At 38.6% G+C, this 15,087-nt stretch overlaps 2 protein-coding genes across 2 annotated transcripts; both read left to right on the forward strand.

Moving 5' to 3' along the window:
• Positions 1–4,249: 4,249 nt before the first annotated feature.
• LOC111970001 (transcription factor HES-5-like) lies at positions 4,250–5,630 on the forward strand. Its single transcript, XM_023996473.2, has 2 exons — positions 4,250–4,380; positions 4,501–5,630. The coding sequence occupies exons 1-2, from the start codon at positions 4,318–4,320 to the stop codon at positions 4,942–4,944; spliced, it is 507 nt and encodes a 168-aa protein (XP_023852241.1). The 5' UTR covers positions 4,250–4,317; the 3' UTR covers positions 4,945–5,630.
• A 4,916-nt stretch (positions 5,631–10,546) lies between these two features.
• On the forward strand, positions 10,547–11,912 carry LOC111970003 (transcription factor HES-5-like). Its single transcript, XM_070445488.1, has 2 exons — positions 10,547–10,696; positions 10,806–11,912. Exons 1-2 carry the CDS (start codon positions 10,634–10,636, stop codon positions 11,025–11,027), a joined length of 285 nt encoding a protein of 94 aa, XP_070301589.1. The 5' UTR covers positions 10,547–10,633; the 3' UTR covers positions 11,028–11,912.
• Positions 11,913–15,087: the final 3,175 nt, after the last annotated feature.

Here is a 15,087-nt window from a genome sequence, read left to right on the forward strand (position 1 = left end):
CTCAGATTTTTTGTTATAAATATGAACTTTATCAAACAAAACATGCATGTATTGTGTAACATGAAGTCCTATGAGTGTCATCTGATGAAGATAATCAAAGGTTAGTGATTCATTTTATCTCTATTTCTGCTTTTTGTGAAAGCTATCTTTCGCTGGAAAAATGGCTGTGCTTATTGTGGTTTGGTGGTGACCTAACATAATCGTTTGTAGTGCTTTCGCTGAAAAGCATATTTGAAATCGGACACTTTGGTGGGATTAACAACAAGATTACCTTTAAAATGATATAAAACACATGTATGTTTTTTTGATTTTGAGATTTCTGTTGTTTGAATTTGGCGCCCTGCACTTTCACTGGCTGCTGTCATATCGATCCCGGTAGCGGGATGCAGCCATAAGTTAACATTAGTCTTCAATATTCCCAGGTAAGAAGTTTTAGGTTGTAGTTATTATAGGAATTATAGGACTATTTCCCTCTATACCATTTGTATTTCATTAACCTTTGACTATTTGATGTTCTTATAGGCACTTTAGTATTGCCAGTGTAACAGTATAGCTTCCGTCCCTCTCCTCGCTCCTCCCTGGGCTCGAACCAGGAACACAACGACAACAGCCACCCTCGAAGCAGCGTTACCCATGCAGAGCAAGGGGAACAACCACTCCAAGGCTCAGAGCGAGTGACGTTTGAAACACTATTAGCGCGCCATTTCACTTCGGTTACACCAGCCTTATCTCGGGAGTTGATAGGCTTGAAGTCATAAACAGCGCAATGCTTGACGCACAACGAAGAGCTGCTGGCAAAACGCACGAAAGTGCTGTTCAATGAATGTTTAGCGCCTGCTTCTGCCTACCACCGCTCAGTCAGATACTTAGATACTTGTATGCTTGTATGCTCAGTCAGATTATATGCAACGCAGGACACGTTAGATAATATCTAGTAATATCATCAACCATGTGTAGTTAACTAGTGATTATGATTGATTGTTTTTATAAGATAAGTTTAATGCTAGCTAGAAACTTACCTTGGCTTACTGCATTCGCGTAACAGGCAGTCAGTCTCCTTGTGGAGTGCAGGTCGTTATTGCGTTGGACTAGTTAACTGTAAAGTTGCAAGATTGATCCCCCCGAGCTGACAAGGTGAAAATCTGTCATTCTGCCCCTGAACGAGGCAGTTAACCCACCGTTCCTAGTCCGTCATTGAAAATAAGAATGTGTTCTTAACTGACTTTCCTAGTTAAATAAAGATTAAATAAAGGTGTAAAAAATAAATACAATTTTTTTTTTTTTATCTGCAAAATCGGTGTCCAAAAATACCGATATCCGATTGTTATGAAAACTTGAAATCGGCCCTAATTAATCGGCCATTCCGATTAATCGGTCGACCTCTAATTCATTTTGTTAGGTTACAGCCTTATTCTAAAATGTATTAAATTGTTTTTTTCTGGTTTGTAGCCATTTTTGCTCATTTATAAAAAGTTTAAAACTGAAATATCACTTTTACATAAGTATTCAGACCCTTAAAAACTAGAAAAGTGTGCTGTCTGGTTTGATTATGTCACGGATCCCCCCGGTACTGCTGCTCATTCCGTTCACCAGCTTCAGAGGTCTACATCACCGGCCTTCTAGGCTGGATCATTACCACATTACCACCAACCCCGGACTGTCTTGTCTCATTACGCACACCTGGTTCCTATTCCCCCTGATTAGTATGTGTATTATTGTGCCCTCTGTTCCCCATTGTCCTTGTCGATTATTGTTCCATGTCTGTTGGTCTTGTTAAGTACCTGTGCTCTGTGGTATCGGCTTTTGTACTACGTTTACTGTACATTGTATTACGGTTTACATACCGTGTTAGTGTGCACTTGTTATTACGGGTCTCGTCCTGTGTATTATTATTCCGGGTCTCGTCCCATGTATTTATTATAAGTTTACACCTCGCTCTTTTGTTTGGGTTACATCCCTGTGTTATGTATATACGTGTTTGTTTTGGGCTTCGTCCCCATGACGTACTCTATTTTGGTTAGGGATTTTTTTTAATATCTTGCGCCTGTCTCCTATCATTATACAACGTGGCAGATTAACGTACGGAATTTGAAATTATTCATACTTTTACTTTTGATACTTAAGTATATTTGAGCAATTACATTTACTTGTGATACTTAACTATATTTAAAACCAAATATTTTTAGACTTTTACGCAAGTAGTATTTAACTGGGGGACTTTCACATTAGTTATTTTCTATTAAAGTATCTTTATTTCTACTCAAGTATGACAATTGGATACTTTTCCCAACACTGTTTGCACGTTAGTCTTCGCAGAAGTGCTTACTTGTGCAATGTCATTACAAAAGGCAAATAAACAATTTTTACATTGGTAAAATGTATCTTTTCTGCATTGTTCCGTAGATTACAGGTGTTCTATATCTTGATTTAGCTAACATGGTAGATTTTCTAAGTGATTTATAAAAATAAAGCTTATTGATACCCTCATCATAGTCAGGTGGGCAGACAGAGTAAGTATCCTTCTTTGTCTGGGACTTGACTCAACTGCATAGCTAATGTGATGAGTAATAAGACACACTTCTGTTGTTCCATTGAAAGGAAAGCAGTCAATGGAGAGAGTGTGGGAAACCCAGGAAAACTCATTCGCAGAGCCTCTTTGAGACAATAGACTCAGACCCCTACACAGGGGGGGAGGGGTCAAGGGATAGGGAGAGGAATTTTGATTGTTATATTTCAGAATCCTAGGCCTATGTTTAGTAAATGTTCACATAATTTCCCAAACCAAAAAAGTAAATAAAGTGTCGTGAAAATCTAATTTCATAGTCTTATTTTGAAATGTATTGTTACAGTCCTTATACTAATGCTAATGAAATAAGGCCAATAATAACTTGCTGTATGGTTAACCCTTCAGGATTTTTTATTAAACTTGTTGCTTCTTGTATAGGCTACCGAGACTATATCAATTATAGTCTCGGTAGCCTATATTTGTATTAAATATTTGTATTTACCATCATCTAAATTGACAAATATCTAAGAAACAAACTTAACCCCAGGGGCTTGATGGGAACTGCTTGTGTAGAGACAATGCCATTTAACAAGGCATACTAAATGGTGATTTGACTATTTGGTTCCGTATCTTTTTTTACACTATTCCTATCTTCCTGGAAGAAAATCTTATTATTTTATGTCATTTGTAAAAACATCAAATGTTTCCTTTAAAATATAGCTATTGTCTAGGACAAAGAGAATCAATATCAGCTTAAATACCATTTAGAAAACGGATTGAATTGCAGACATTGACTTGGACTAACTTGGATACACGGTCTGTACCTCTAAGAGTATGTGTTGAATCAGGCAGTGCAGGAGTTTCCCTCCAGAATCCAGATGGTCTGTGATGTCAGAATCTGTCTATCATACAACACAGATCCAATAGCCATCACTAAAGGTCCAATGAGCAGCTTTTGTAGTGCATTGATCACAGCACACAGGACTTAGTGTGGGAAACTCAGATCAGCTCTCTACTCACACTGACCACCAGGCTTAAGCCAGAGAACACATCTGCTACCTCTGGACTTCCAAAACTGGAATAATAGTAGTTATTAGTTATGAGAAATTATGAAATGATGAAGTCATTCCGATATCGATCTACATTTTGCTCATATTGCTATTTTCTCTGTCTTCTATAAGAATTCATCCCATTATGCTAATTACGCTACTTCATTATAATGAAAAAAACATTTAGCATGAATAAATATCAAACGTGTACAAACCTTTTACGGATAAAGCAAACACGCAAACAAGCTAAAATACTGAATTTGCACAGAATTTGCAGGAAGCCATTTTTCTATTCAGGATAACAAATAAAGAGGTCATATTCATAATGCAGTCACCAAATACAATATGGTAGGCTATGAATCTTCCAATAAAATGTATAAGAAAGCAGTGTAAGTTTTAATGCAGAAGGTATGTGTCAGTCCCGCATGTGTAAGTTTTGATGATGAGCGTGTGCACTGTCTGTGTCATTGATCCATTAGGCAGGAAATCTGGGGGTCACCACTTTCCCAGATTCACACAGCGCTCCGAGTCACTCTCCATCACCCCCCACCTGTTCCCCTGAGACGTGACCATTGTCCCCAGCATTAAGAACCCAAGCTCCCCCATTGGCTACAGACTGTGAGAAACTCCAACAAGCCCAAGACCCACACATTCATATGCAGATTTGGGACTATATATAGGAGAGATGAAGCATGTAGAGATCAGATTCACTTTCTACACAGAGACCTCTACAGCACAGAGATCCAGCACAGAGATCCAGCCATGGCACCTACAATCACTTCAGCCATGATCTACTCTAAGGAGCACCTGACTCTGACAAACAAGGTAAATTGAAATTACAACTTGCTTTATGATTTGGTTCTTGATAATAGTTGTCGTCTTTTTATCAGACCTCTGATATATTTTAGAACAATGTTATAAATGACTCTCCTTATTTTTTTGCAGATTAGAAAGCCAGTCGTGGAGAAGTTACGCAGAGATCGTATCAACAGCAGCATTGAGCAGCTCAAGTCTCTCCTGGGTCCAGAGATCCTCAACCAGCAGTCTGACTCCAAGCTGGAGAAAGCAGACATCCTGGAGATGACAGTTTGCTTCCTGAGACGACAGCAACAGTACCAGCCAGTGAGCTCTTCCTCCTGCTCAGCACCTGTCAATCAGGGTTACTCCAGATGTGTCCAAGAGATTGTACACTTCCTGTCCACAGATGAGTTGAAGACACCATCTCAGAGAAAACTGCTGAACCACTTGCTGCTGGAATTTCAGAGCCTGCAACCATCCTCTGATAAGAACAGAAGGGAGAGTGACCTGCCTCAGCTGAGCTCTCCAGTCCAGCACAGCATCAGCAAAGAGAAGAATCCAGTTAACAGCGCCCTCTGGAGGCCCTGGTAGTGTCCTACAGACTGGAGCTGCACTTTCAGACAAGCACAATGGACCATGTTGGTCTAAGAATAATGTTATGGATGTTAGACAGTAATGAGAATAGGAAGAGATCTTCTTCCTCGTCTGCTCAAGCAGGACATTTCCAACTCCACATTACTGACGATTTCATCCTCATTTTCTGCATTTGCAGGAGTTTATACTATAAGTTCTAGTTTTAATGAAAAGGACTTAACAATGTCAGTATTTTAATTATCCTCTCTTGATTACAAGAGCATCAATTGAATCTTCTGTTTTTATTTTCGTTTCACGAATAAGATTCTATTTCATTTTTATAAAGTGAATATATTTTGTATTTTTCCTTGTGGGGAAGTTTAAAAAAATAATAATTTAAGATATGGTGTTCACTGTCTTCCTAGTGGAAAGACTAGTGAAAAAAATGTAATTCTTATTTGTTCTGTTTTGATATTGATATTAAAACATGCAAACAGTATCATATGTCATAATTATAAAAAATGATATCTGCATTTAAGTCAGAATAAGTAAAAAAAAAATATGTAATGGTTTGTGTCACTATGTGAGTTTATCAGTATCACTCGCCTTCCGAGAAGTTATTGTCAAGCTTGAAAACATGTTTTCAAAATGAATGTAAATCTTCAAATCAAGTTGATGCGAATAAAAACAATCATCGAAAACAATTCTTATGTTTGTTTGATTAATTACACTCCATTGAAAGCCCCACCTGTTTTGAGCCCCACATTTTTGGCACGTCACATATCAATTTGCAAACAATGTAAAAAATAAAATAAAATAATCATTGAGTTAATAAAGCCGCATACAAACATGGTCTCTTTTTTGCTACAGTATACATTTCTCCCTGGCATATTACATCATTTATGCTGCAGGATACAATACATTTTTGGACTCACCTTGTTGTGCTGTAATCACTTGAACAGGAAGGTGGCACGGCGGTCCCCGTTGGGAAAATTTTGGCATCAAACTTATTCATTAAATTCTGGCATTCTCTGAATTTATAGTGCTTTCATGACAAACGGGACCTCCGAAAAAAAACAAGGTAAAATCATGACGTCAGTGATCTTCAGTTTAGAGCTCTAGAAAGGGACCCCAGTTACCGATTTGGAATTCCGAGTTGGATGACCGTTCAAAACACATTTTCCCAGTCGGTGCTCGTTTTTTTCTGAGTTCCGAGTTGTCTTGAACTCACTGAAGTCTGAGATTTCCCAGTTCCGAGTTCCCAGTTGTTTTGAATGCGGCAGAAGTCATGCTGGATTGACAGCATGGCCAATGTATTCAACCTTTTCTGGTCCATGGTGTTGAATGTTTATCCTTTTAAGCTTGGAAAAGAGACCCTTAAACCCAGATTTGGACCACACACCCTCTCCACTGAATAGGAGGCTAGTGATTGCTTTGCAACGCTTGCGGTCAGCCACTGATTCCTTCCAACGCACTTATTAGTGAATTTGCGATTTCCAACTTGTTGTGTAATGTTTATGTCCAATGGTCGATGAACACCGATACATTTTATCTATAATTACTCTTCATATTACAAGGATGGAAAGGATTTGCCAGTAGATTGTTGACGTGATTCACGATGATGACTGCTTGTCTAAATTGCTAGCTAAGATTTTGAAAGTATGACGTTGACCTGATCAGTCCAATCAAAGCTACCGTAGATTTGTCATTTGTCATTAGTCATTTTATCTGTGGCCAATGACCTTGGGCCTTCTTGGATGGGCACTTCTAATGTGACTCTATGTCAGCACCCAATGGGCTTGAATTTTCAAGCTCTCTCTGTAAATTTTACAGTGTCCCCATGAGTGACAGAACACTGAGCCAATCACGGCGCAACTAGAGGACATTACCAACCCTCATTACTAACCCCTACAACAACAACAACAAAACAATAATAATAATAATAATTGGCCACACCTGCCTTGAATGAGGGGTCGCCACTGTGAGAGGGCAATAAACAATAACAATAGTAATGCTGCATACTCCAAGAAAGGTTAAAATCTTACCTTTCTGGAAAAACATTTTTTTATAAATTGCTGAAGTGTTTTCACAATTTGAGGATACATGCTCAAGTACACAGTACAAATATGATCAAAGTATGAAAATATGAAATATTTTATATGACGTATTTCCTATTCAACACAATTGAATGAATAAGTCTTGAAATGACTTATACGCTTTCTAAATTTAGTATAATCAATTATAAAATGACTACCTATAAGATTTTACATCCTATGTCAAGCAGGCTCAGAAATATACTACTGTGTCGATGTGGGAACCAGGGCTATCGCTCAATGCATGCCATTTCGGTCTACGGTGTCCACAGATGATCCATTTATAAGCAAAAATGTTGATTTCTTTGCGAAAATATAGGTTGGAACCGGTCCCAGAACCACGTTGGTCCCCTAAACAGGGGACTTCAGATCTAAGAGGTTTTTACTGTGTTAATTTACTTGTCAATGTGCTTGTCAGTAGTTGTAATGAATAATGTAATGTAGTAGTAATTAATATAATTAATTAGTAATGAATTAGTAACTAATGTTAGTTATTACTCCTAATTACTGTTATCTAGTCATGGAAATGTCACGCCCAAATAGGCTTTTCCTACAGGTGGTTTACTGCAATGCCCTAACTGATGCACATAATACAGGACATGTCAAAAGACTCAACAATCATATTCCCTGTCTACTCTTCTCTCCTCTTTCCCTCCACCTCGTGGATTTAAAAGGAATGAACTAGTGTAAGAAATATGATGGATCACCAGTGCCATGCATTTAAATCCATGAGAGCAAGTGCACACTTGGCGGGAAATGGTAAGTCCTTTATGTGAAGAACCATAGTGACGCTTTGGACTTTTTTACAGTATACACATTTTGAGGAAGTATGCTAAAATAACCAGAAGATGTCCTTCTCCTGAGTTTCTGTAGGCTGGTAAATGAAGCCAGTAAAATTCAGTATTAATTTTCAGACAAAAATCCCAGATATGAGGAATAGGAAAAAATAGTGAATTTTGTTTGCAGTTTTATTAGCTTACAAAAATAAACAACAATATTAACAAGAATATAAATCCCCTTTGGGTTCTTACAATAAAATAAACATTTACTTTATGTATCATGCACAACAACGCACTGTTCCTTTACAAAAAGAAAGGTATACGTGTGGATTTATTTTCCAACTTGAATCAAGGCATTATTTCTCCTTGATACAATGTATTTGGTTCATAATTTCACAGAAAGAATGAAGCAGTACAACTCTGCTTATATCAATGCACACAATTCATTTCAAATGAATCTGCAGCTTTAAATGTCATGTAAAACAAAAGCATAGGTTCCAGACCTATCTCTGACAGTCTGGTCCAAATAAGACAACCAACCAATCACCATGGTGGGAACAGACGTAGAAATGGCACATATAATCTGAGCAGAATTTGCACATAAACAGTATATTGTGCTCTGCTTGCCTTAAGGTCAGTTCATGCCCTTTCCACGGGTTTGTATCTCACAGTGCAGTGATAATTTTGTCTCAGACCCTAGTCTCAGCCCAGTATGTGACCCCTGACCTATAACCTCCACATCCATGCGTCTCTCTCAATTCATTGTTCGAAAGCAGTGGTACAGTGGTACAAAAAGGCACAGCATGTTCCTGGAACATTTGGAATAGCCGGAGGGTGACACCAAGGCCTTCTTCGGAGTGAAAAGGGACACTGTCTTCTCCAAAATAGGAGATATGGGAGATGTAGGGATCCCGTTCTGGAGGTGTCCTCCAATGACTATCTTCAGTTTCTCCACACCACTGCTGCATTTCCTCTCAAACAGAGAGAGTTCACACCTAAAAACAACACAAGACAATCATGGACACCTATTCTCTCTCACACACAGTTTCTATTCATTTTAATATCTTATTAAAATATTTCAGTGTAATTTAACCCGGTCTTACCTAATGTGCTGATCTTTCACGTTCATGCCGTCCTGAAGAGCGATGTCCATGTAGGCTGGCATTTTTAGATATTGGTCTTGAGTTTGAAGCTCGTCAAAAAAGTAGAGAAGTTGGTCTTGGTAGGTTTTGCTCTAGCATTTGTGTTGTGGTAGCTCCTCTGCTGTGCTGTGTTGCTGCTGGTCTTGGTTCAGCTGATGCTTAGAGAGTCTTCGTTAGTGAACTCTGCATCTCCACTTTCTATTTATTTATGTGCCTCCTCCTACGCTGTCATACGCTCTGCAGCCAATCAGAGGGCTCGGATGGTGGGACAAGAGTCAGTGGGAATAATAGCGGATTCCACACAGGACAGGTGGGATGTTGTTCTTGATGCCATACGGCAAAGAGGTCGGCCACTTTAGTCCGTGTCTCTGTCCATGTGTACTCAGAAAAATCACGTTCCCATGTCAAGTTCCCATGTCAAAAATCATCAGAATTAAAATATGGCACATATGCTAGGATCACAAGTCTCCGTGCTCATTGCAACACATATACTGTCACGGTTGTCTTCGTCCTCCTCATCTGAGCAGTAAGAAATGTCGGACCAATACGCAGCGTGGTAAGTGTTCGTCATTTTAATGGAAAAACTGAACACTACAAAACAACAAAGTGACAACTGTGAAGCAAATGAACAATTGTGCTGACACAAACACTACACATAGACAATCACCCACAACCCACAATGAAGAAACAGGCTACCTAAATATGGTTCCCAATCAGAGACAACGACTAACACCTGCCTCTGATTGAGAACCATATCAGGCCAAACACAGAAACAGACAAACTAGACATACAACATAGAATGCCCACTCACATCACACCCTGACCAAACAAAACATAGAAACATACAAAGCAAACTATGGTCAGGGCGTGACATATACGCATCACAGAAAACACAACAACATAAGTCTTTATTTATAATATGACCATTTTATAGTAGGAATATGATAAAGACAGTGATGAGCACATAGATGCATGGATTACCTGTCTTTAGATTGATAGCCACCATCAGCAAAACATTGGACTATAAACTGGCCATCGCAAGTTTTGACCACGTAAATAGGATCAATTATTCCCATATCCTAAGGTGTCAATTATATCAGATTTGAACAATTATATGATACGTTGAAATAAAAATATATCAAAAAGGTTGTTTGCTTGCTTTTTGAAGGAAAAAAGTTTTGGAAACTGGTGTTTGTACAAATTGAAACTGATTTGTTTGTTTTTGAAAGAGTGTCTTTCTGAAGTGAGTTATAGCTGAACCAGAAGGTTTGCCCTGTAAGCCATGCTGTGTCCCTGCATGGGAACAGGCAGTAGGTCTTTGTGATAGCAAACACACTTATATTGTGTGTCAGGGCTCAGCAGACTGCATGCAGAAGTGTGGGAAGCCGTGTGTCTCTGTGGCTCCCAGCTCCAGAGAGAGGATGGCGTGTGACTGGGGCACACTCAGCTTTGTGCAGTGAGCCAGCTGTGCTGTGAAGGTCAGAGGAGGGAAGTGTGCTGCCAGGGGCTTCTGGGAAACATTCCTTATTGTCCTCCGAAGCTCACCCATTGGCTACAGACTGAGAGAAACTCCAACGAGCGCAAGACTCAGACATTCATCGGCAGATTTGGGACTATATATAGGAGAGATGAAGCCAATAGAATTCATGATTCACTTTCTACACAGAGACCTCTACAACACAGAGATCAAGCCATGGAGCCTACAATCACTTCAGCAATGATATACTCTAAGGACCACCTGAATCTGACCAATAAAGTAAATTGAAGATTCAAATTCATGGAAATTAATTACATTTTAATGATTGTTTGTATCAATAATGCCATATTTCCTAATAAGGTGATTAATGACTCTTCTCTTCTTGCAGATAAGAAAGCCAGTGGTGGAGAAGTTACGCAGAGATTGTATCAACAGCAGCATTGAGCAGCTCAAGTCTCTCCTGGGTCCAGAGATCCTCAACCAGCAGCCTGACTCCAAGCTGGAGAAATCAGACATCCTGAAAAGGAGAGTTTGCTTCCTGAGAGGACAGAAACAACAGCAACAGTACCAGCCAGTGAGCTCCTCATCCTGCTCAGCACGAGCCAATTAGGGTTACTCCTTCTCTGTGTCCCAGAGAAGACTGCTGAGTCACTTCCAGATACTAAGAACAGAAGGGAGAGTGACCTGCCTCAGATGAGCTACCCAGCCCAGACAAACACAATGGACCATGTTGGTCTTAGATTAATGTCATGGAGAGTAATGCGAATAGGAAAATATCTTCTTCTTCATCTTCTGCTTATGTAGATTTTTTAAAGTATAGCTGTGATTGAGACTTTTAAATTCAGTTGTACTGAACAAGTTGAAATGTTTTTCGAAAGAAATGATCCAATTGATGAGCACTACATTTTTGTAGTATTTTTTAAACGTGTTGATTACAGTGATCAACAATAACTTGAATGGCCCTCCATGAGGACTTTTATCCCAAAATGGGTGTTATATCACTAATCTGTTTGTGAATGTTTATGCCTTATATTTTTTAAGGGGAACGTATAAGAGAAAAAAAACATATTTGCTTTGTTACCAATACATTTGTTTAGTGATATGGTTATATTGATGTTATATTGCACATCTTCTGTATAAAAAAAACATGTATACTAGTCCTGTATTACCGGACCGATAAAGTTGTCTGTCGCGCGGGAAAAATAAATAAATCAGCGCCCACCCCTCAAACAGCTATCTGTATCAGTTATTTATTTGATATTGATCAACTTGAGCTACAGTATCACTGTTCCTCCATGACACATTTTTACCCAAACTGGGTATTATACAGTACCTGTTATCATCAATCTGTGATTAGCGATATTTGATCTGTTTTAAGATCAGACTTTATGTGTGAACACTTTTTGTGTGAAAATGTGGCTCACATGATTTGAATAATGTGCACATTGCAGATGGTGAAAACTTCACGCTCATTGTAAAACCTGTTGTTTATTTTGAACAATATGTTGTATTTTATAAAGACAGTAACTGTATATCCTATGTATTGGAGAGGTGTCCAAGTTCTTGTTGTTTAATCACTTTATTTCTATTTAAATATTTACCTTAAATTAAGGTCTTTAATGATATGAATCATTGAGTCAATCTGAATAAATACACAAATCATTAAATTAAATCTTGTTTGGTTTGATGGCAACCTTCCATCACAGTTACATTACTGATTCATGATATTCCACATGTAGAAACAATAAAGCCTACTATTACCCATTACTGTAAACAAGGATATTGAATTCATTAGAATGCAACACTGAATCCATATTAATTTGTACCTCTCTGGGTGCTTCATTCTAAGTCTACCACGTAAGATAAAAGTTAGACATTTCTATCCACACATAATTACAATTTTCCCTTTATTTAACCATGAAAGACATGACAAGACATTGCATGAATTGTTTTAGTTGGCATGTGAAAGTGACTATAAAGAGATAATTAATCATAAATATTCCCCAGGAGGCATGAATGTGTTTTTTTTTACTGACACGCATATATTACATAAATGTATTTTCAGTGTATCAGAATGTATAACAATTCCATTTCAGTGAGTTTAGTTTGGTCATCAGTAATTTCAGGTGTTGGACCAAAACTGCTACTGTCATCTTAGTGCTCTAAAAGTTTAGGGCAGCTGTGCCCTCAAAACTCAATAGCTAATGTGATGTGCAATAAGACACACTTCTATTGTTCCTCCATTGAAAGTAGTGAATGGAGAGAGTGTGGGAAACTGAGGAAAACTCACTCACAGACTCAGCCCCCTACCTTGGACTGTCAATGGATTGTCATATACGCTAAATACAAATACAACCTTATAGTGAAATGCTTACTTGCTTCTACACCTGCATTGCTTGCTGTTTGGGGTTTTAGGCTGGGTTTCTGTACAGCACTTTGAGATATCAGCTGATGTAAGAAGGGCAATATAAATACATTTTATTTTATTTTATTTACTTACAAGCCCTTAACCAACAATGCAGTTTTGAGAAAAATACACACAAAAAAACTAAACAAAGTAACAAATAATTAAAGAGCAGCAGTAAAATAACAATAGCGAGGCTATATAAAAGTGGTACCGGTACAGAGTCAATGTGCGGGGGCACCGGTTATTGGAGGTAATTGAGGTAATATGTACATGTATGTAGAGTTATTAAAGTGACTATGCAAAGATAATAACAGAGAGTAGCAGCAGCGTAAAAGAGGGGGGCAATGCAAATAGTCTGGTTAGCCATTTGATTAGATGTTTAGGAGTCTTACGGCTTAGGTGTAAAAGCTGTTTAGAAGCCTCTTGGACCTAGACTTGGCGCTCCGGTACCGCTTGCTGTGCGGTAGCAGAGAGAACAGTCTATGACTAGGGTGGCTGGAGTCTTTGACAATTGTTAGGGCCTTCCTCTGACAACACCTGGTATAGAGGTCCTGGATGGCAGGAAGCTTGGCCCCAGTGATGTACTGGGCCGTAGGCACTACCCTCTGTAGTGCCTTGCGGTCAATAAGGCCTATCTACATAACCAGTGGCATAATGCATTTAAACACATTTTCTAAATGGTTTATATGTGGGGCATGGTTGAAAATATGGAATTTGTTTGTGTACACAAACACACATACAACTTGAATTGATACTCTGTAACAGTGAGTCTTTATCTGTTTCTTAAGAACAATATTTCAGTAATGAGCTTTGCCACCAGGGACTTAAAACTTCTTAAAGATCAGCGTTCCGTCAACGGGACAGTTGTGAATCATGCAGCGCATTATGTCACGATCGCAGATTTTAGAGAAACAACAAATGTCGGTACATATAAGTGTCTTATATCGGCTGAAAGSTTAAATTCTTGTTAATATAACTGCACTGTCCAATTTACTTAAGCTATTACTGGGGGAAAAAATGCCATTCTATTATTTGAGGAGAGCTCCTAACAACAAAACACTTTTTTCTTCGCGATAGGTTTGATAAATTCACCTCTGAAGGTGAAATGTGTACTTACATTCTGAAATCTTTCTCTGATTCATCATCCAAAGGGTCCCAGAGATAACATGAAGTGTTGTTTTGTTAGATAAAATCCTTTATCATATCCTAAAAAGATCCATATAGCATGCACGATCGATTTTGTATTTCCACTCACTCGTTCAATTTGCAAAGAAAGGAATCTGTGAAAATCTCACCCTAAACGTTTTCAAATCCAATTAAATCAAATCAAAGTTTATTTGTCACGTGCGCCGAATACAACAGGTGTAGACCTTACAGTGAAATGCTTACTTACAGGCTCTAACCAATAGGGCAAAAAAAGGTATTAGGTGAACAATAGGTAAGTAAAGAAATAAAACAACAGTAAAAAGACAGGCTATATACAGTAGCGAGGCTAAAAAAGTAGCCTCAGAAATTGTAGCCCAAATAAATGCTTCACAGAGTTCAAGTAACAGACCCATCTCAACATCAACTGTTCAGAGGAGACTGCGTGAATCAGGGCTTCATGGTCGAATTGCAGCAAAGAAACCACTACTAAAGGACATCAATAAGAAGAATCAAATCAAATCAAAGTTTATCTGTCACGTGTGCCGAATACAACAGGTGTAGACCTTACAGTACTTACTTACAGGCTCTAACCAATAGTGCAAAAAAGGTGTTAGGTGAACAATAGGTAAGTAAAGAAATAAAACAACAGTAAAAAGGCTATATACAGTAGTGAGGCTATAAAAGTAGCGAGGCTACATACAGACACTGGTTAGTTAGGCTGATTGAGGTAGTATGTACATGTAGATATGGTTAAAGTGACTATGCATATATGATGAACAGAGAGTAGCAGTAGTGTAAAAGAGGGGTTGGCAGGTGGTGGGTGGTGGGGCACAATGCAGATAGCCCGGTTAGCCAATGTGCGGGAGCACTGGTTGGTCGGCCCAAACAAGGTAGTATGTACATGAATGTATAGTTAAAGTGACTATGCATATATGATAAACAGAGAGTAGCAGCAGCGTAAAAAGAGGGGTTGGGTTGGGGGGGCACACAATGCAAATAGTCCGGATAGCCATTTGATTACCTGTTCAGGAGTCTTATGGCTTGGGGGTAAAAAAATGTTGAGAACCTTTTTGTCCTAGACTTGGCACTCCGGTAGTAGAGAGAACAGTCTATGACT

The sequence above is a fragment of the Salvelinus sp. IW2-2015 genome, linkage group LG11, assembly GCF_002910315.2.
Source record: "Salvelinus sp. IW2-2015 linkage group LG11, ASM291031v2, whole genome shotgun sequence".
Lineage (NCBI taxonomy): Eukaryota > Metazoa > Chordata > Actinopteri > Salmoniformes > Salmonidae > Salvelinus > Salvelinus sp. IW2-2015.